Source organism: Sinocyclocheilus rhinocerous, unplaced genomic scaffold (assembly GCF_001515625.1).
Source record: "Sinocyclocheilus rhinocerous isolate Xijiao unplaced genomic scaffold, SAMN03320098_v1.1 scaffold1710, whole genome shotgun sequence".
NCBI lineage: Eukaryota > Metazoa > Chordata > Actinopteri > Cypriniformes > Cyprinidae > Sinocyclocheilus > Sinocyclocheilus rhinocerous.
In genome coordinates this window covers 215834-238507 of record NW_015650690.1, presented here as the reverse complement: position 1 = coordinate 238507, position 22674 = coordinate 215834, and the positions used below count along the sequence as shown (strand labels likewise).

General features: G+C 35.6%; 5 protein-coding genes across 6 annotated transcripts in view; 3 read left to right on the top strand and 2 right to left on the bottom strand.

Moving 5' to 3' along the window:
• The window catches only part of LOC107712059 (NAD-dependent protein lipoamidase sirtuin-4, mitochondrial-like), a 2544-nt gene extending 1736 nt beyond the window's left edge, over window positions 1-808 (top strand). Inside the window, exon 3 of the mRNA XM_016517185.1 lies at window positions 659-808. Within this exon, the coding sequence (XP_016372671.1) occupies window positions 659-808 (150 nt within the window). The remainder of the gene's footprint in view (window positions 1-658) is intronic.
• Window positions 809-1708: 900 nt separating this feature from the next.
• LOC107712101 (UPF0739 protein C1orf74 homolog) lies at window positions 1709-2839 on the bottom strand. The gene has a single exon (XM_016517228.1). It carries the CDS (start codon window positions 2646-2648, stop codon window positions 1860-1862), a length of 789 nt encoding a protein of 262 aa, XP_016372714.1. The 5' UTR covers window positions 2649-2839; the 3' UTR covers window positions 1709-1859.
• A 342-nt stretch (window positions 2840-3181) lies between these two features.
• Window positions 3182-7480, top strand: LOC107712099 (protein RFT1 homolog). The gene is made up of 14 exons (XM_016517227.1): window positions 3182-3427; window positions 3505-3590; window positions 3667-3786; window positions 3991-4180; window positions 4277-4378; window positions 4485-4619; window positions 4711-4789; window positions 4969-5019; window positions 5097-5227; window positions 5316-5460; window positions 5565-5670; window positions 6381-6630; window positions 6706-6862; window positions 7015-7480. The coding sequence occupies exons 1-14, from the start codon at window positions 3365-3367 to the stop codon at window positions 7065-7067; spliced, it is 1668 nt and encodes a 555-aa protein (XP_016372713.1). The 5' UTR covers window positions 3182-3364; the 3' UTR covers window positions 7068-7480.
• Window positions 7481-9800: 2320 nt separating this feature from the next.
• On the bottom strand, window positions 9801-16632 carry LOC107712098 (ruvB-like 1). 2 transcript variants are annotated; one of them, XM_016517226.1, is made up of 12 exons: window positions 16561-16632; window positions 15703-15868; window positions 15293-15379; window positions 15056-15188; window positions 14417-14568; window positions 14197-14286; window positions 13423-13572; window positions 13270-13333; window positions 12878-13076; window positions 10658-10760; window positions 10460-10551; window positions 9801-10300 (listed from the first exon to the last, which is right to left on the bottom strand). In XM_016517226.1, exons 2-12 carry the CDS (start codon window positions 15841-15843, stop codon window positions 10141-10143), a joined length of 1371 nt encoding a protein of 456 aa, XP_016372712.1. In that variant the 5' UTR covers window positions 15844-15868; window positions 16561-16632; the 3' UTR covers window positions 9801-10140. The 2 variants fall into 2 exon arrangements, with proteins under 2 accessions (XP_016372712.1, XP_016372711.1); XM_016517225.1 differs by lacking the exon at window positions 16561-16632 and having other exon boundaries at window positions 15703-15987.
• Window positions 16312-20747, top strand: LOC107712058 (selenocysteine-specific elongation factor-like). The gene is made up of 5 exons (XM_016517184.1): window positions 16312-16376; window positions 16568-16881; window positions 19175-19382; window positions 19876-19972; window positions 20712-20747. Exons 2-5 carry the CDS (start codon window positions 16584-16586, stop codon window positions 20745-20747), a joined length of 639 nt encoding a protein of 212 aa, XP_016372670.1. The 5' UTR covers window positions 16312-16376; window positions 16568-16583.
• The last annotated feature ends 1927 nt before the right edge of the window (window positions 20748-22674 follow it).

The window sequence follows — 22674 nt, the reverse complement described above, 5'->3', positions numbered from 1 at the left end:
ACAATTTTTTCAACTCAACTTTTTTGTCTCAGAATATAAACTATATATGAGACAAAGAGCCTATATATATATATATATATATATATATATATATATTCTTTGGCAGGAACAAGCTTTCATACATTTCTCATTTTAATTTTGTTTAACTTGATGTACTAAAATAACTGAAACTAAAGCTGAAATAAAAACTATATAGAAACAACAAAACTAAAACTAATGAAATTTACATAAACAAACAACAAAATTACCCAAAGTGTAAAAATAACTAAAGTTAAAATAACTAACATTAAATGATGAAGTCATTATAATAGTAAAATTATTCAAATGAAAATGGAAAATAAAAATGAATTAGAAAAATTGTACTATATATGTACTATGTATAATACTATAATACTATTTACTATAATAGCAAAAGTATCCCAGTAATACTAAAATAACATTGATCCCCACAAATAGTCACAACCCTATTCCAGTGCACCTTCTTGTAATCTTCAAGTAAACCAAAGACCTTGAGTAGTTGGTTCAGGTGTGTTTGGCTAGAGTTTGAACTAGTTAATGAGTATCCCTGGCCTAGATAATGCAAAGAATTTTTCCTCTTTGACTCGATACTTTCTCAAGACATTTGGAAAAAGGTGAAGGAATTTGTTTTCCTTTTCAGGTTTTTTCGGGGTACCGCTTTCTCCTTGCTGCTAGTGAAAGAAAGCTTCCAATAGCCATCGTGAATATAGGATCCACTAGAGCTGATCATCTTACTGGCATCAGGGTGAGTGTGCGCTGTGGAGAAGTGCTGCCGGCCATTCAGCTCTGAGAAATGAGAAACTCTGAGACTCTTTTCCTTGAAGCTATTCTAAACCTCAGCACTCGACTCATCACAGGATTACTAGAACATAGATTTGGTTTGGTTGTAGGCTGCTTGCATAATAACTGATAACTGATCAGTTAGTTATATAACCTATATTAACCCTAACCTAACCCTAATAACTGATCTCTACCTCAAGTTACAGAATTACTTTAACATATACACACATTAATTAGCTAGAGTTTGAAGTGCAATACAGAATACAGCATTGGCACTAAAGAGTTAAGTTTAAATACTTTAAAACTATAAAGTAGGTTCATAGGGACAACTGCATTTCCCATCTAGAATTCACTCTCTGAAAAGTTACAGAGCTTCTCAAGAATCAGCATGGGAAACAGTCATAATAATGCTGCAATTCTAAACGAGCTATATGGATTATGACTCTTTTATTTACTAATAAACGTTTGGTTAATGATAAATGACTATTTAAATATGTATTTTTGAATATGTGAATGTACTAGGATGGTTTTAAAATGCATTGGAACACATAAAAAATGTACATGTTAATCATTTATTTGTTCTGCCTGACAATACAAGTCAATTGTATTTAGTGCTTTTCACAATACACATTGTTTCAAAGCAGTTTTACAGAAAATCATGGTGTAAATGTTTCTAATATCTTAATATCGTCATGCCTTATAGTTGCATTGAGCAGTTTAGAACTAGCCAACAATATAGTTTACATTTTTCAACAATATAAACCATCAAGCAGTTGAGATCTGTTATATATATATATATCACTTTACATGAGTATAATGTATGTAACTAATGTAGATATAAAGGATTTTGTAAAGGACTTTGTTTTTGAATTTTTAGGATTTTTTTTTTTTGATAAAAGGGCAACCTTGGAGTCAAAAAGGTTGAGATTCATTGCCTGAATTTATTATATGCACACATTATTATGTTGCTTTGGTAAGAAATCTATGAAGAGCATAAATTATACTGAAAATAGGTGATGCATATCTGAGAAAACACAATAATAAACATACATCAGGTTTATTCAAAGGGTCACAGAGGGCAAAGTGACAGTATCTCTAGAAAAGCAGAGATCAGTCAGAACTGGCTGTTTGTTAAATCTCTCTCTCACGTGCTCTGTCCACCATTGCACATGACTTTGTACTTCTGACCAGAGCTCTTCAGGAACACTAAATGAGTAAAGACAACAGCGATGATTTATGTCATCTATCTGCCATTTGACCCAAACCGTGCTCACCACCAGTGGTGTCATACACAGACAGTTCCCAAATCCTTTAGTTTGGTCAAACCAGTATGAGGCTGGATAACCTAACAGGATTCCAAAAAGAGTGCACAAGTTCCAGTCATTATACAACTCCTCTCCCAACACAATCACTGAGGAGCCTTTCTCCAGCTCACTCATGAAGAATTCTGAAAGAGTTTTGATCATATCCTCGGTTGTCTTTTCAAAGCCAACCAAGACAGGTTGTTTTATTGAGGGACATGCGTCAATCAGAAGGAGACTTTTGCTTTGGAGAAGATCATCCAAGTGGGACTCAATAGTGGCAGGATTAAAAATGAATGTGTTTTCATCAATGGACAGAATCCGTAGGGGATTGATTACAACTCCAGACTCCTGTAGAGATTTGAGGTACATCTGAAGCTGCTCTGGAGATGCTGCATTACTGTCGTAAAGCAGCGCGGGTTTGACGCCCAGATCCACAGCCATTATTTGAACAGTCACATCAAGACATGTGGACGGAGATAAACGTTTCTTACGAGGACACAATAACTTCTGTGCGGCAGAGATGAGCATTTCTGATGAAGCAACCATTGCACCCGTTTACAAACACAAATATAAAATATTTGTTGACAGCAGGACACACAAATTGATTGTAAAAGTTGTTGAACACTTAATTGATGAAGGCTCACGTTCCAGCATTGGTCACATCGTATCGTAGTGGTGTTGTTAGACGTTTTTATCGACTCGGTATTTTAACGAAACGAATGAGTGATTCAGTGAATTGTTCATTTCACAAAAAAAGGTTCACATAGATTCACATTCGCACGGAGCAGAAAGGGCCACTGAAAGAATCGCGATTCGAAAGATTCGAGTCATTGGGGTGAATCAAAATTCCTGTAACTTCCTGTTAAAAGTTGTAACAAGTTAAAAGTGCTACAATGTACAGAAATGTAACAAATTTAATTGAACATATATTTTTGTTTCAGTGTAGAATGTTATGAACATTTTGAATAATTATGAAATGACACGAGCCGACCAGTTTCCTCCAAAAAGTTAGTTTAGAAACGCCACCGCGATATAAGGACTTTTAATTTGAAATGGTATCACGGAAGTATATTCTATTAGACAACTCGTTCAGTTGTTAAATACCAAATGGCAAATCCATTAGGAGACCGCTGCAGTACAGTGTCATAGTATAATATCTGTATAATGAAACGAAGGTAACGTTTATTTTCCACCGGCGAATCGCGGTGATTTTATTGATAGTGAGTTTAAATAGTCAGTTGAGTTAAAAAGTAAAGTTCACAATGGGCTCAGAGGATGTGCTCAAGAGTGCTTCAACACTAGCCTCTTACAGTGTTCTGCTTCAGGTACTGTCACACACACCAAATACACCTTTATTAGAAACATATAGTAAAACAGTATGTTGATATGTTTTATGCTGCAGGTGATGTTTCGAGTGTTGACGTTTCTCTTGAACGCATTTACTTTACGGTTTGTGTCTAAGGAGCTGATAGGTGTGGTAAATGTCAGGTGGGTTTAAAGTTACACATCATCTCGAACATTCGTTTCAATTGGCCACTAACTGCAACGTTTGCTTTTGTTATAGGTTGATGTTGCTCTATTCTACATTGGTGTTTTTGTCTAGGGAGGCGTTCCGAAGGGCGTGTCTAAGTGGCGAAGGGGCGGGGCGTAACTGGAGACAGGTTATCAACCTGTTATGGTTCACGTAAGTAGAAATGCCTGTAGGTTTATTAACCAACATTTTCTTACCTCTGGAACCAACACACTTAAAAAGGGGAAATGCACTAATGAACTCTTGAATGATTGCAATCAAAGATTGACAGGAAATAAGTAAATCTATCATATCTGAAATTTCAAGGAATAGTTCACCTCAAATTAAAATGTTTTTTATTTCTTCTCAAACGCTTAGATTTCCCGTGGGTTGTTTGTGGGGTGTGTTGTTGGTGTGTGTGTGGTGGTGGCTGCTCCAGGCACCTGATCCAGAGTCCATCCCGCATTATGTTCCTGCTGTTGGATTGTTCTGCTTGGCTGCGCTAACGGAGCTGCTGGCTGAACCTCTCTGGGTTCTTGCACATGCACACATGTTCGTCCGTTTGAAGGTGTCACAATCTGCCTTTCATACTTTATTTTACTCTTGATAGAATCATTGTAGATCCAATAAGGTGAAACTGTCTAACCAAATGACATATTCACAGGTGATTGCCGAAAGCTTAGCCATGATCGCTAAATGTCTTGTTACTGTAGTGATGGTGGTCTCAGCACCTCAATGGGGGCTCTATATCTTTTCTGCAGCCCAGGTATATATATATTTGCATGTTTACACACTGAACATATGCAACATATATATAGTTTTTGGTTGCCTTCTGGTTTCTAATCTTGATTCTGTGTGTTTTCATTTCACAGTGTGTCTATGCAGGGTTTTTGCTGCTTTGTTACGTGTTATACTTCGTTCGTTTCCTTGGCTCAGAGGAAGCAGAGAAGAAATTGTTCCCTGTTAGTCACATAAAAGACCTTCTGCCATCTGGAGTGGATCATGAGGTGACTTATTTTCTAATACGACACCACAATGCTCTGTTGTATACCCTTTTTATTTCAGTGAAACAACTACACTATATGTTGTTTTTTTTAGCCACTACTAAATTGGAAGTTGACCACACTAACCTGGAGCTTTTTCAAACAGTCATTTCTCAAACAGATACTTACAGAAGGTAAAAATCATGCTCTTTTTTTTCTGAATGTTGAAATCTTTCCAATAAATAAATTTACATGCTGGTAAAAAAATGTATAGCCTGAATGCACTGTAAGTCGCTTTGGATAAAAGCGTCTGCTAAATGCATAAATTATTCAATTATAATTATTAATTAAATATTTCATTTTGATTTTATAGGCGAGCGTTATGTGATGACATTTTTGAATGTGCTTAACTTTGGCGATCAGGGTGAGTTTGTACATTCATATACACAAACTATTATATACAAACAATATAGTCATATTATACTTATTTTCTATTTACAGGAGTTTATGATATAATAAACAATCTGGGCTCAATGGTAGCAAGATTTCTTTTTTTGCCCATTGAGGAGAGTTTCTATGTGTTCTTCGCTAAAGTCCTGGAGCGTGGACGAGATGTACGACATCAAAAACAAGTCAGTGTCTGTTTATGTGCCTAACTTTATCTAGTGCAGCCAGCCAGATGTGGGGTTGGATAACTGTAAAATGCTGATTGGTCCACAGGAGGAAGTTTCCATGGCAGCTGAAGTACTGGAGTGTCTTTTGAAGCTGGTGCTTTTGATTGGTCTGATCATCACAGTTTTTGGTTATGCATATTCTCATCTGGCACTTGACATCTACGGCGGGGAACTTCTGAGCAGCGGAGCCGGTAAAACACAAATACGCTTACTAACTTTTCAGTTCAGATGAGTACATTTTTATTTGTGTGTGTTTGCCGTAAAGATTTAAATGGTATGTTTATGTTTTTTGCAGGGCCAGCTCTCCTGCGGTGTTATAGTTGTTATGTTCTGCTGTTAGCCATTAATGGAGTAACAGAGTGTTTTGTTTTTGCTGCCATGAGCAAAGAGGAGGTTGACAGGTGAACAACATAATTGCTATACTGTATATATACACTACCATTCAAACATCTGGGGTCTGTAAGATTTTGTAGGATTTTGTAATGTTTTTGAAATAATTGTTTTATGTTCTCCAAGACTTAATTTATTTGTTCAAAAATACACTAACAACAGTTAGTGAAATATTATTACAGTTTAAAATAACTGTTTTCTATGTTAATATATTTTGAAGTGTAATTTATTCCTGTGATGGCAAAGTAGAATTTTCAGCATCATTATTCCAGTCTTCAGTGTCACATGATCCTTCAGAAATCATTCTAATATGCTGATTTGGTGCTCAAGTAACATTTCTTCTTATTATAACAGTTGAAACCAGTTGTGCTGCATAATATTTTTGTGGAAACCATGATGCATTTTTAAAGGATTCTTCTTAAAAACATTTATTTGAAGAACAGCATTTGTTTAATATAAATTGTTGAACAAATTGTTGTAAGGTCTTCACATTCACTTTAGATTAATTTAATGCGTCCTTGCATAATAAAAGTATTAATTTCTTTAAAAAAGTCTTACTGACCCCAAACTTTTAAACTGTAGTGCGTGTGTATATATATATATATATATATATATATATATATGCAATATAAAATGTATTTACAAATTGTTTTTCAAGACAAACATGTATTTAAGGCTTTTTAAGAAATTGTTTAATTGTTTTTTTTTTCTTTCTTTTTAGATATAATCTAGTGATGCTGGGCCTGTCAGCCTCATTTCTTCTCATTTCTTATTGGCTAACGTGGATGTTAGGGGCCATTGGCTTCATTTTGGCTAATTGCTGTAACATGGCTCTACGAATCACTCACAGTATTGTTTACATACATCGCTATTTCCTGCAAAGTGAATACACACCCCTGTGGGGGCTCCGCCCACATTCTGCTGTCGTCATTGCACTTGGCGTGAGCTCCATCCTCACAACCTGCTCAGAGGTATCATGCAAGTGCCTTATTGTTTACAAATATCAATAAGTTGTGATGAGCAAATTTAAATGTTTTGTCTTTCAGAGCATGTTCTGCTGTGACGGTGGCTGGTTGCCAAGGCTGCTTCATGTTGCCGTGGGGGCGGTTTGTCTCCTGGGTGTGGTCATCACAGTATTTCTGACAGAAACAAGACTTGTGCAGTTTGTCAGGACTCAGCTGTTACCCAAATACAGCAAGAAAAGTACATGAGCTTTTACTCTGAAAGCAGCTAATGCCTCAACCTCACTGAGGTTCAGCTGACACTAACATGTCATGGACCAGATTTGAATACTGTGTGTGATTTTTCACAAACATATTTTGTTTTCTTGACATTTTTTTTAATTTTTACTCCAGAAGATGCAGTACCTCTATGTTCAGTTTTTGCTTATGACATCAAAAGTAGCTGACGGTTTGAAGGTTAGTAATTCCTACAGGACATACCTTATAGAATATTTTATTGATTGATTACAAAACAAACAGAGAATATTGCAACGTAATGCAAAGATATCAAGGGGTCCCCCAGTATGTAACTACTGCTCCAATGTGCCTGTCATTCCTTAAGATTGTTCATTTTTGAACATTAATGCTTGTCATTAAACATACGGAAGGTGTTAATTGACAATTTGCATAACGTTACTGCTAGATATATACTGTAGCTGTGTAAACCAGTGGTGAACTTTGTATGAATGATTGATTGTATAAAATGGTTATATATATAATCAATTTAAATGGTACTGGGTACCGTTGTCTTTAAAAACAGGTAAGATGAGACTGAAAAATATTATCTGTTATTATAATATCTGGGAACAAATAAACCTTTTTTTCCTGACTGTACTGATTTCCAACTTTAATTTACATACATTACTGTTCGAATTTTTGGGGTCAGCAAGTTTTTTTAAATTTTTTTTAAATGGAGCAAAAGTGACAGTAAAGACTTTTACATTATTAGAAAAGATTTCTATTTTAAATAAATGCTGTTCTTTTGAACTTTCTATTCATCAAAGAATCTTAATAATATGTATCAGAATCTTTAAAATATGTATCACAGTGAAATAGTTTTGAATGAAAATGCAGCTTTGTGATTACATAAATTACATTTTTAAATATTTAAATATAAAAATATATACATTTTATTACTGTTTTTGATGTATTTTTGATCCAATAAATGCAGCCTCGGTGAGCATAAGAGACTGAAAAACGTTTGAACTTTTGTACATGGATAGAAACAGATTCTAGCATGAAGCTATCTGAAATGTTTCCTGAGTTTGCAAACCAGTGAAAATGACTAAGAAAGTAAAAACATTAGGACGGAGAGATTCAAGAATGGCAGGACATTATAAGTAATTCCTAAGTAGCTCTGCTTAAAAAGTATGTCATTTCAATGGAATACGGAAGAGAGACAAATTAACATTCACAAACAATCACTTAGCAACACACAAAAGAACAAACACAGCAGTGTTCAAATAAGCACTTGCAGTCTTCTAAAAGCACTCCAACATGAAGAATAAAGCAGATACAAGGCACAAACCATAAACTGTTTTCATTTCTGAACTGCTGGAACTAATTGAAGTACCGAAGATGTCATCTTTAAATAAGCATGAGTATATCCCTACAGGAACAGTGACTGAGATTAAATGGGAGGAGGAACAGTGTGACTCATGCTTTGGCCAAAGGAATTATGGCCCATTTGGGAATGGACTCTGCAAGGGAAGGGTGTGTGTGTGTGTTCATAAATGCACATACGACCAATATAAAACAGAAACTTCAGCAAGACTGTAGGGCTTCACTGATTTTGAGAGTTCACCATGTCTCAAGTAAGAGAGGATGAAACCGAAGAACTGAAGATACGTTATTCTTGTCATTCATTTTTCTATTTCTCTTCAGCAGGGTGAAGAAGAGGAAGTTAAGAGGCCTGAGGTAAAAGCGGAGGATTTGATTGGAGTCAGGGATAAACTTGCGTCTGGAACAGAGGTGAAGAGCAAGACCTTTGAAGTGATGCAGGAATGCGGTGAGTCGAGCAGCAGCTGATCAGCAGAAACGGCAATAATTCAGTTAGAAGGTTGTGTGTGATATTAAAATGTCACTGAATCCAAGTGTCCTTGTTTTTTTACTTTAAGCCAAGAGGAAAAAAGAAGAGCTGTGTTTTTGTGTCTGGTTTTTATATTTCCACTCCATATGTAGCAGGATCAATGTCAGAACACACAAACACAGGGGAAGACACTCTTCTACTAATCACTTTTATTATGTGATGTTTAAGTCTAACGTGTCTTATGTTTATATTGACTAAGTTGTGTTCTAGCCTTTTTCAAGCCTTTAAGATTCCAGCTGTAACATTTTTACTACGTACTCATTTATCACCATTTTATAAATATACTATCAATGTTCCCTTAAATAAAAAAAAATGTCACCAGTAAGTTATCAAAGACTATTAAAAGATTGTGTACACCACTAAGAATGTGAAATTTGTATTTGACCTATGTTTTATACCTGTTTTATTCACATCTTAGTTCAAATCTAGTTTGTATTTTGTCAATTCAAGCACATATAATTTAAATAATTGGAGCACTTTGTATTGAGGTGACTGAAATTCAAATGTGTCGGATGATGTAGCTTGTATTTTTGTGTGTTCTGATTCTTTTCTTTCTGTCTCTGCTGTTAGAACGAGCTGGGAAGGTCGCGCCATCCATCTTCAGCAAAGCTCGCTCAGGATCTGAGACTGCCTTTAACAACCCCAGCAAGAAAAAGTAACACTATGGAACCATTATTTCACTAAATCATACAGCGAAAACATGTATTTATAAATGAATCTAAAGCATTAACATAGAAAACAACTCGTTAAGTTTTTGTTTGAACACTGTAACCATTCAACAGCACAGCTAAACGATATTAATAGTTAGACTGATCTTATGTACCTCAATGTACTTTTTAATATTTCTTAACTTTTTTCCTGAATTAAAAAAGGCTTTAAACAATTAAAACTGAGTAATACTTTTTTTTTTTTTTATATATCCCACAATGCTAGTTTTAAGTTTTTTTGGAAAATAAATAAATGCATGCATAATTTGTTGGTTTAGTTTTAAATTGAAAAGAAGCATTTGTTTTTGTGTGAAAATTAAATATGTCATTAAAAAGGTCCCATTTTTATTTTACATTACTAACAAAAAAAGATTTATTTTCAAAACAAAACAAAATTGAACCGCAGACAGGACAATGGAAAACTTAACCTACAGAAGAATAACAAAAAGTGTGGGATGAAACTAAAGAAATTAGGTTGTCTAAGCATGTTAATTATGGAGAGAATGTTTTCTTTACTGTTCTTCTGACTAACAACAACTGACAAAATTAGGTAGAACAATACATTAGCCATGCACTGATGTTGAACTAGCTGAAAACAGCTGTCATACTGATATAATGTCATGACAAATGTGAACTAAACCAGTAAAGCAGACCGTACAAAGAATGTGAGAGAGAGTGCTGGAGTTATTTCATAAATTTGGTGTGCTGATCTTGCAGGATTTTTGCAGAGGACTTTGCATCATAGAAGAGTTCATTAATTTCTTCTACTTGTTCCTTTTCGACTACTTCCCTCCCCTGAACTCGTGCCAGCAGACTGGCAGGGGTTAGCAGCTGCGCTGCATATCTGCATTCACACAAACACACAATAGCCAAAATAACCAAATCGCAGAAATGATAAATTCATGATAATGAATAACTGAGAATGCCATTAGCAAGACAGAAATAATTATGACAAATCTAAATAAATAGGATATGTTTTTAAAAATGTAGTAATCAGTGTTACCTGAGTGTAGTCTTGGTACCGATGTCGCCAAGATGAGATAAAGCCTCCTCGCTGATGTTGATTCCTTCAGTCTGAGCTCGGATCTTTATGATCTATAGCAACGTGCAAATTAAACAGCATGTAATGTCTACTTCATCTTTCAGAATGTCATAAAAGATGTAAGAAGCAACTTGTTTTGATGCAAAAGTTTATGCACACCTGTTTCATTTCTTGAGGAGTGTACAGCATAGTTCTGATAATCATGACTCGATCCAGCAGATCCAGTGGAATACCGTGAGGAGAGCTGATGTCTTCAGTCCCCCTAAAACATCATTATGTATAACTGTAAACTGTACAACCAATCAGATCACTGGATCACTCTAACAGCTGGTCACAGCAAACTTCAAATTAATTCCAATATTGGTTAGGTTCATTCAAATAGAATCAGATATGCTCATATTCACAAACATTAGTTAATGAACTGGATATGATGAACTAACAATGAACAATAATATTACAACATTTATTAATCTAGAATAATGTTAATTTGTACAAATACATTATGAATTACCACAAATTAATAATGAACAAAAATGTTTAACACTTTACAAAAAGGTTCCATTTGTTAACATTAGTTAACTACATTAGTTAAAGGTGACATATCATGAAAATCTGGCTTTTCCAGGTTTTAAGTGCTATAATCAGGTCCCCAGTGCATCTACCAACCAAGGAAACGTGAAAAAGATTAACCCAGTAACTTTGTTTTGGTAAGCCTTTTTCTGCAAGCGTCTGAAAAAACGAGCACGTCTGATTTCGCTCCCTTGGTGACGTGGCAAAGGGATCTCATTATAATATTACCGCCCCTTAATCTGTAAGTTTCCACCCACGGCACCATCATTTTGATTTGCAAGCGACAGCGGTGCGCTAGCTCTAATGCCATGATGAAAGTTTGAGCGAAGCATGCTAACTGTTCTGTGTTTGGCTGCACAGACGAGCACAGAACACTATTTACAGTCCCAGCCTCAGAGGAGACAAGAGATCAGTGGATTTATTAATTGATTTAATGTATATTGCTGCTGCCACACAGATCTAAAAAAAACATGTGATTTATTTTCCAGCTGTTTACCTTCACAGACATAACCAACTGTTTTTTATAACTCGTGTGTTTTTAACGTAAACTTCTGTGTGAAAGAGAACTTAGTTTAGTACTCACATGCCGCGTGACAGCCGCTTTCTGTCCGTGTGCTTCGGACGTGTGCACTCAGAAAACCATATATAAGAAGTTTAAATTAATATGGTTTAAAACGCATGATTTCAGCGCGATAAACATGATAATCAGAACCAAAACAGATGTTTTTAGCAGATACGAGCTGAATGGCGCAGCTCAATTCTGGAAAATGGGGCGGGGAGCAGCAGCTCATTTGCATTTAAAGAAACAGGCACGAAAAACAGCGTGTTTCTGCTTCCACTCAAAATAGGCATTTTCAAAATAATATTATAAATGATCTGTGGAGTATTTTGAGCTGAAACTTCACAGACACATTCTGGGGACACCAGAGACTTATATTACATATTGTAAAAAGGGGCATAATATGTCTCCTTTAATTTTAACATCTAAACAGAAACTTAGATCATCAGAAATGAGAATCACTATGTTTGTTTTTGGTAGTTCTATGTGTCAGATATGAATTGCAATTAGTAATATTAACTTGAAACTATTTTGTGGCTTCGTCCTTGTTAGACCCAGGCCTCAGAGGAGCGACTGTTTTTGTAACTCGTGTGTGTTTTTAATGTAAACTTGTGTGTGAATGAGAACTTAGTTTATTACTCACATGCTGTGACAGCCGCTTTCTGTCCATGTGCACTCAGAAAACCATATTTCAGAAGTTTAAACTAATATGGTTTAAAACACATGATTTCAGCACGATAAACATGATAATCAGAAACAAAACAGATGTTTTTAGCAGGTACGAGCTGTAATTTAGCAGTAAAATAGCAGCTCATCTGCATTTAAAGAGACAGGCACGAAAAACTGCGTGTTTCAGCTTCCACTCAAAATAGGCATTTTCAAAATGATATAATAAATTATCTGTGTGGTATTTTGAGCTGAAACTTCACAGACACATTCTGGGGACACCAGAGACTTATATTACATATTGTAAAAAGGGGCATAATATGTCTCCTTTAACATGAACTAACATATGAAAAAAAGCATTTGTTATTCTTAATTTTAACATTCACTAATACATTAAAATCAAACATTGTTCCTATTATTTAAGCACTAACAATGACCAGCTGTATTTCTATTAACTAGCATTAACCATGTTAACTAATTGAACCTGTAAAATTGTTACCAAAATATCCTACAATTATACTAAATATAAAACTGCGACAAAGCTAAGTTAATTTACTACATTTCCCACTGTATCAAAAACACACCTGATGAGGCAGTTTCCTCTATTGGATGCAAACACTACGATGGGAGCGATGGAGCTCTCCAGTGCTCGGTGCAGGTAGGTAAAACACTCAATGTCCAGCATGTGAACTTCATCAATGAACAAAACACCAGGAACCAGCTCTGCCACACCCTGATCAATGTACTTGTTCACCACCTTATTGATCTCCCCTCGCAGTTTATCTGCATACAGAATACACACAAATAATGTACAGTATGTGGAAAATAATGTGTTTTTTGAACCTTAAACCGCATAAACACATTTCATTACACCAAATACACAAAATAATGTTCTTTTTAGCAACATCATATGACCCCTTTAAACATGGTTTCGTTAAAAATCCTATTATGGTCATCAGTATATAAACTATGTTACCTGTGATTTCTGTCTTTTTGGGTTTTATCAGTTGACCCATCATAGAAAGTATGTCCTGGCCTCCCTGGAAAACACAGTATGCTCATATGATTAGCATTATGGAGGTCCACTTGAAATGCTGGAAAACGTGATGTTTGTGTGCACATACAGTACCTGAGGTCTTGCATTAGCAACATCCAGGTCATGAAGTGTAACATCCTGAATAATCTCTTTCTTTTTGTGTACATCACCTTTCGGTAGAGGTACGTACTCTTCCGCCTCCAAATCGAACTCTGTTGCAAATGTGTCACATCGTCCCTGCCTCTGCAGACCAAAAAACAGAAAGACAGATTATGAATGAATTTGATAAAAGCCTTGAGAGATTTTGGGAGCATTAAATGGAGTCAGTTTATTTTCAAGAGAAGCGTATTGTACTTTATGTGAAGTGCAAGTGTATGTGTGTACACCACTGTTCAAAATGTTTTTGAAAGAAATCTATTACGCTGACCAAGTCTGCATTTATTTGATCAAAAATACAATAAAAGAAACAGTGACAGTTAAAAAATGTCTTCTATTTGAATATATTTTAAACATTAAGCTTATTCCTGCAAACAGTTGTGCTGCTTAATATTTTTGTGCAAATTGTTGTTTTTTTCCATAATCCTTTAAAAAATATAAAGTTCAAAAGAACAGAATTTGTAACATTATATTATATTTGTAATATTAATATATTTTGTAACATAATGAATGTCTTAACTGTCACTTTTGATCAAATTAATACATTCTTGCTTAATAAAAGTATTAATTTCTGTCAAAAATAGGAAAGACAATATTGTCCTTTATACCGCTGCCAGACTACCTGCCCACCTGCACTGACAAAAGATTACTTCAACACGCCAACAGCAGATATAGGCAGGAGAGAGAATGGTTAAGCAAATTCGTCCTTACCTTGACTGACCCACTGTTCGCTTCGATGTAGATAACATCACCGACCTCCACTCTCTCCTTCTGCAGACTTTCATAGATACTGGGATCCAGCTGCATGAGCATAACAAATGCTATGAGATAAAACTTTTAACTTCAAACAGACACAAAATCAGCTTCCATTCAGCTCCTTATCTTTGAAATATAAGTATGCAAGTGAAAAAAAACGCTTTCACTTCCTTACTTTCAACTGTTTGGTGCCTTTTGCGGTCTTCAAACCGATAATGACATGACTGACAGTTTTGCCGTAGCCTCCCATTGGGTTCTCCGTCTCAGAAGGAGTCAGTTCAGTGACCTCTCCCTCATACACCTCTTTAGTCTCCTTGATACGCAGACCTGCACAATCAAAACAGAATAATTTTAGGTACGAGAATGTACAGAAACCATAACTGCTAAGATATATAATATTAGCGGATCTACCAATACGCTTTTAAAAACCTACAGAATTCATTATAAATTAAATTCCAGTGAATCTATTCACCTGTGTGTGTTTTTTCTGTATTTTTCTGTCAGCACTGTAATAATGTGTGCATGCATGCATGCATGCATATCTCACTTGATCACACTGTCGACATTGTTTGAGTCATATTGGTGGTCTAATATCAGGCTACAGTGAGTGTGTGTGTGTGTGCATGGGGAGTTATTTACTATCTAGTAGAAGGACAAGTCCAAATGTAGTAGAATATGTTTTTTCACGGTTTCTAATCAGATTTTTACCTTTATTACTAAACATATCTCTTAAAAAATGAATAAACGTTCACAATCGTATAGCATTTTTACAGGTCATGGTGCACAGACATGGGTTCTTTGCGTGAGTGCTCACCGATTGCTCTTCTGAAGTTCTCCATCAGCACCTCAGTCTTCTTGATTTCTGTTGAATACACTTCACTGCCCACCATAGGACAGAATGGCACTTTATTTCCCAATTCCTGAGCCATGGCTAGTGCTAGAGCAGTCTGCAGGGTACAGAAATTCAATTATCAAATCATAAACACTTTCACAAAGGACATCTCTGAAACTATTTACAATGACTGATACAATAAAGCTTGTCGGCCCTTACCTTGCCTGTTCCAGGTGGTCCGGCCAGTAAAACGGCCCTGCCAGCCATCTTTTTTAAACGAATCAGCTCTACGATGATGCCACAAGCCTAATAAAAAAGGTAAGAATATAGGAAATGTTTATATTTACCATTTTCTTTAAATGCAACATGTTCTTTATAAACTAATACTATAATAATACAAAGTGGCTAAACTACAGAAAATGTTAAAATATTTAAAGTCTCCAAAACCAGGATCTGTGATAACCACAGTAATATAACGTACTCTTGGTGAATCCTGACACATATCTTTTATTAGACGTTTTGTATTCGTTCTTCACAAACAATTAGGTAAATACAAATGGTCCTATAATATTCACTGTAATCATTCTGCATTTATTAACAAACTGGCAAAACATGAAATGGATCTCTACCTCTCTTGCTGTCTCCTGCCCCACTAGTCCTGACGCGGACTGTTTAGCATTCCCGGCCTCGTCCAGCCCGAGACCCTTTACATGGCTGTGAGAAGCGATGCGCTGCGTCTTTGTTGTGCTTTTTACCTCTTCGATCTTCATGTTTCTTGTTAGCTCATTAAACACTCTAAAAATGAGAAAAATAACCTCAAGCCTATTACACGAAAGGCCGTTGAAATCAAACACAAGAGACCCGCGTTTCCATGTGGGTAACCAAGGCGATTTGAGGAAGTACCGCCCTGGAAACGTTTTTTAGTCGTTCTTTGCAACGATTGGTCAATTTGTGGAATCTCTGTTTAATCATTGGATATCGGTGTTGTCCGTCTGATCATTGTGAATACGCCCATATTTTCCGTTTGTGTGCCATTTAAAGTGTTGTACTGGAACAAAGACGACCGCTGTGGGTTCCACAAACATTTTCTTCCGTGTGAAGTGTAAATATACTTCCAATTGTGCTGTAAATAATTTAAATATATTTACTTGTTAATAAATTATTTGACCCATGAAGCATGTTTTTTTTCTGAAACAAATGCTGTGAAGAGGAACCCATGAGATGAGTTGTTGTTATATCAGGGATAGTTTTGTTGCAGCACACATGAAGAACTGTCAAATTTCAGAAAAGTTTGCTGAATACAGTAAGAGCAGAAATATTTAGAATGTAATTCAATCTCTCATATCCTAACTAATAAGCGGATATTACTGAATTCCGCCCAAATAAGAGACACTTGGTTAACTGACAGTTTAATATTGAGCTGGTTGGTTTGAACCAGCAGCGTTGTTGCTGTCAGCAGTTCAAAGTCTACGCATTTATTCTGTTACCAAACAGTCGTGCTGCTCCAGTGATGGCAGATCTCAGTCCTCCTAAAACTCTGAACTTTAACGTCGGTGTCCTCGGCCATGTGGACAGCGGGAAAACGTCTCTCGCCCGTGCGCTGAGCAGCACCGCATCCACCGCAGCCTTCGACAAGAACCCGCAGTCCAAGGAACGAGGCATCACACTGGATCTTGGCTTTAGTGCGTTTACGGTGCCGTTACCGGAGCACCTGAAAGAGTCCTGCGGGGAAAGACAATACGACAGTCTGCAGTTCACACTGGTGGACTGCCCGGGACATGCCTCTCTCATACGCACTATTATTGGGGGTAAGTCGGTAAATTAGTTGTTTTTTATTGGTAGGTTTGATTAAATCCATGGTGGCAAACTGCATGGTTTGCATGCTTGCGTGAATCAATATATATTTCATATAATTCACTACGCACTAGTAACGTCTTTTAATTCCAATTATGAGTGTTATAATAAGCTAATTCAAGAATAGCAACCTGTCAGTGCATTTTAAACTGTCAAGCATTACCACTTTTGATCAGTAGGTGGTGTGTGTGTGTAGTATTTGAAGAGGTCATATTAACCCTGTAAAGACTGACGTATGATAAAAGTTAGTTGAACATTTATACAAAATATAAAAGAAAATCTTACAAATGTGCATATGTGCTTTATGTTTGTATCATATTTGATACATCAGGTTTTTATCTATGATATGTCTCATATAGTATAAAATGAATATGGAGAATATGTGACCCAGGACCCCAAAACCAGTCTTAAGTAATATACCCGTGCAACTTAAGACTGGTTTTGTGATCCAGGGTCACATATGGTGCACACACTCAAAGATGAAAAAACACATCAGTTTTAGTCAGGCCCATATTGAGCAAAAAATATGCAGTTTGATGCAGATGTTGTTATTTATGTGGCCAAAAGGTAAGATGAAATTCTGATATAATGTAAATTAATTATATTTTTATTACAGTAGGCTATAACAGATCGCTTACTTAAAATGCATATAAATATATCTCTCAATAGTATGTCTTTAGTTAGATGATATTGTACGCTTTGTTTTATGATCAAAGCTCGGTAGTCTTAATTGTGGGGGCGAAACATAAAATGTAATGCAATACAATGATGATTAAGATGTGTTAGTTCCTCAAAAAAAATATTTTTCTAAACAATGATGCATGGAAAAATTGAGTAATCCTACATTTCAGTTCAGTAAATGTTAATATTAATATAAATATTGAATATTAATAACAATATAAAAGTTATTCTTATATTCTCTTTATAAAAATCATTAAAGATAAAAGACACATGGCAAAAAGACGTGTACTATGACCTGAAGGTGGAATTTTTATTTTATTATTATTATTTTTTTAGAATTATACTAAAAGGCCTTTTATTCACTAATATAGTATGAACTATCAATTAGAGTTTAAAAAGCATGTCAATGTACAACAGAATTTTCATAATAAGCTTTAATAATGCTGATCATTTAGAGAAAAATTCAAGTTTCAAATATGATACTGTAGGCTTTATAGATTTAAAACACGCTCTCAAATTAAAAGACATACTGTATCTGCTTTTAATGGCAGACTTGTAATAGTACAAAAAAAAATGCATTTAGCATTAGAACACCTTTTACAGTTACAACAAAGAATAGCATTTTGTCAACATGTTATCATATCAGATTCTGTCATTTAATGCACTTCCTTTGAAACACTGAAAAAATATTTCACTCACAAATTGCAAATTTCACAAATAATTACAAAGAAATGGCAAGTAACTTTTAAATAAATGTGAAATTTGGAAATAGGAAAAACTGAAAACATACATAATACATTTTACAGTACATTTACATATATTTGTTAAAGGGGTCATATGATGTTGCTAAAAAGAACATTATTTCGTGCCGTGGACGAGTCTTATCTTTTATAAAGAATATCTCTTTGGGTTTGAGACTTTAAACAACTTTAGAGACAACTTTAGGGATCTTATCTATTCACAAACAGCTTGTAACACTCCAAAGAGAAAGGAAGACTTGAAATCGCATCATATGACCCCTTTAACTTAATAGGTAGTTATGGGCACAATAGGCTACATGCAATACATCGATATTCCTCTATACTAAAAGCTCAGATGGCTTGTTTTCTTGCATACACAAGGTATTGTCTCATAGGTATTATTTTCACGGAGGGATGTATGAAGAAATAGATGATGAGAAACCATGTCTAGAGGGTTTTTGTTAACCTTCAGGACCAAACAAACCCAAAGAACTCTCAGTGTAGTGGGAATGTCTAGTGTAATTGCATTGATGGCATTGGTGTGTGTGTGTGCATTTATGGCACATGTGGTTGATTAAGGCGGAAAGGGGCTGTTCGGGGTTCCAGCTTGACTTCCTCTCTCCCCCCAGAGGGGATCTCAGGAAAGAATGAGTGCCAGAGAGAGGGAGAGAAAAAGAGGGAAAGGAAAGGCAATAGCCCAGTCTCCTACTTCTCTTATTCTCTGTCTCTTTTTCTGTAATACTGTCTAGCAGTGATGACTGTACTTTGACATGTTTGTCATTGTTGAAGTTGTATGTTTTACTCTCATCTGTATACTTGCATTCAGGTGCTCAGATCATTGATCTGATGATGTTGGTGGTTGACGTTGTGAAAGGTATGCAGACACAAACAGCAGAGTGCCTTTTGATTGGTCAGCTCACCTGCTCCCGTATGATCGTCATCCTCAACAAAACAGACCTGTTGCCTAATGACAAGAGACAGGCGGCTATTGACAAAATGACCAAGAGGATGCACAAAACTCTTGAGAACACAAGGTAGACACTGTCAAGCACGTTTACCTGTATATTATACATATTACACATTTTGCCATGTGTTCAGACTGTAAGAAATGATTGTAATTTTAATGCTAAAAGACTACAAGTGCTACGGTAAAACCCGTTAACTGGTTAACCAGGAGGTATATGGTGAAAAACTGCAATAAATCTAATGCGACATCTCAATACTGTTAAATTTACAGTTTTTGGAAGTGAAAAAGAACAAGTCATCTTATAATTTACAGTGGAAAAAATGTCAATTGCTACCTTTTTTAAACTTAAGTTCTCGCAGCAGCTGCTGTTTTTTTTTAAGTAAATTTCACAGATTTGTTTTATAGTGTGAGCGTATATAACAAATCTAAACTGCTTAATTGTTTATACTGTCGCAAAATGTAACCTATGTCACATACCATCATGAGTTTCTATAAAAATGCTTTGAAACAATGTTTATTGTGCTATACAAAAGAAATTGACTTGACTCTTTGCTTGTCAGATTTAAAGGCTGCCCTATTATTGCTGTGGCAGCAAAGCCAGGTGGTCCTGAGGCCCCAGAAACAGACGAGCCACAAGGAATAACTGAACTCATAGATGTGAGTTAGTGGGTGTGCTGTCAGTAGCACAGATTCAAGGTTCAAAAATCTGAGACCACTTTTAAATTGTATATTTTTATAAATATGGAAACGAGCATAACATTTTAGGACTTTGAAAATGCCTAAATAAAGTGAGTAAGATTTTTTTTTTAAGGAAATGTACTTTTGCATTGCATTGAATTGATCAAAGGTGACAGTAAATATACATTTATAATGTTAGAAAAGATTTCCATTTCAAATAAATGCTGTTCTTTTGAACTTACTATTCATAGTATCACCATTTACACAAAAATTGGCAAATAGTGGCACAACTCTTTTCAATATTGATAATAATAACAAATGTGTCTTGAGTGCCAAATCAGCATATTAAAAATAATTTCGGGAAGGATCATGTGACACTGAAGACTGGAGTAATGACTGAAAATTCAGCTTTGCCATCACTGGAATACAACTTTGGGTGTACAACAATACACAATAAAGTGCTATATAAATGCATCATTCATTCATTCAAAAGATCATTACAAAAGATTTCCTTTTTTTCATTAATACATACAATGGAGGATTATTAAATCCTGGGTAATGTTAATCAGGTTTTGCACATAAACTTGTGGAGTGTATACTAGCTTAAGTGAATGTTGTCATTAAAGCAAAAGGGTGGTTTTAGGTCTAACATTTTTGGACATTACTGTATTTTGAAAGGTGTGGATCATGTTTTAAAGGTGTCTCTTTTTGTGTTCAGTTATTGAAGGCCCAAGCCTTCTTTCCTCGTAAATAATGTGTTTTTTTAACTTTAAACCGCATAAACACATTTCATTACACCAAATACACAAAATAATGTTCTTTTTAGCAGCATCATATGACCCCTTTAATACATTCTGTTATATGACTGCTAGTAAAACAACTCTATTAGCTAAACTGCTGTAGTTGCAGTGCACTGTATTTTGTGATTTACATTTTGTTTGCAAGAGTGTGAAAAAGTGTTTGTATCTTTGAGTTTGCCGTATCAAGAGTGGTTGGGACGTTGCTTTAGGGCAAAACACATTGTGAGTATAGGCAAATATTTCTGTTGGCAAATCATGGGCAAAATGTGTTTCCACACACCCCACCGTCAGTTACATTTATAAATATCATTTTTTCCATATTTTTGTTCCACTGTTTATGTATACATGTATGTATGTATGTTTGTTTGTTTTTTGTGCAGATGCAGATGAGAGTGGTTAAAAAACAAAAACAAACCTTAATAAGGGCCACAGTAGGTCTTATCATTGTTCATTGATTTGCTTCAAAGATTTGAATATCTATTCCAGTTACGTTGTGGCAACTTCGGGGAATCTGTAGGCAAATTTTTTCTTAATATGCGAGTATACAAATAGCACCTGTACTAAAATATTAAATGCCATCTGTGTTGTTATACTTCCTGTTTGTACCTGACACCACAGGTAAAAACAAAGCCTTTATTTGTTTTTCATTATAATTGCCATTAACTGGACTTTTTTTAAGAAGTGCATACATAGGTAACTGTCTATCACTCATTCGCTTACGCACTTTCTTTGACTCGCAAATGTGCTGTCATGGACTGATTTACAGCATCACATTACTCTAAAAGGAAGATGTGTTGAGCTAACTGACATTAAAGTTTTTTTTTTATATGTTTGTATGGAACCTTTGACTACTCAGCTTTGACTTAACCTCATAAGGAATCTCTAAATGTGTAGTGTTGCACAGAATAAAGAAAATAATACAGGTCTCGAACAACATGAGAGAGAGTAAATGACTGAATTTAGAATTTTCATTTTTACTGACCCCAAACTTTTGAACGGAGATATATCCCGTAAAAATGGCTTGATGCAGTCTGCTGACTGATTGACCGCTCATTTCTCCTTTGTACGGATCAGAAGTTCATTGTATGTGTGTGTTTTACTGTGTATTAATATTAATGAAGCAATTTACTCTGATTAATTACAGCAGGAAAGAGACAGAACACTCAGTTAAATGCTGCAGGCATAAGAACTCTGTGTGAGTCTAACACAACATGGCTTTCATGCCATGTTCGGCCTGCTCAGTGTTTGTGACATTGACTCAAGATCTTTAAACACAACACACACACAGTCTTTTACTGTCCTTTTCCTTTCAGTGACTCAGATAGGAATCTCAGTCTTTTATTTTCTGTGTGAGTGCATGCATGTATAAGCCTTTGATATGACAGCTTGAGTCTGTTAACCTCTCTAATCAGGGTCCTTCATCAGAAAGGTCTTTCAGAGTGCCTGTTTAAAATTCATAAATTGAAAAAGAGGGACTGAAAAAGGGAATAGAGAAAAAAGGAAATAAAAACAAACTCTCCCATGAGGTAGAAGCTGCAGATTTGTCTCCTTCCTGACCCTGGACCTGCACTGATCTTGAGATGAGCCCAAAGAGGGATAAAGTCACGCTCTGTGTTTGACTTACCACTAACATTAACATTATCAGCTTCATCAGCACGGGCAGTTGGCGTTTGTGTGTGTACGTTTTTAATTATTTTCTTTGATCGCATGGATTGTTTCCTTACAGAGTATTTTCTCTCCCTCCTAAACGCGCTCTTTTTAGTGTCCATGTGGACCCTGCAATAGCACTGGCTCACATGTAGAGGGCATTAGTATCCCCAGAGTCAGTCCAGTCGTAGTCATTATTCGTTTTAATTACGGTTTCTCTTTTTTAATTAATAA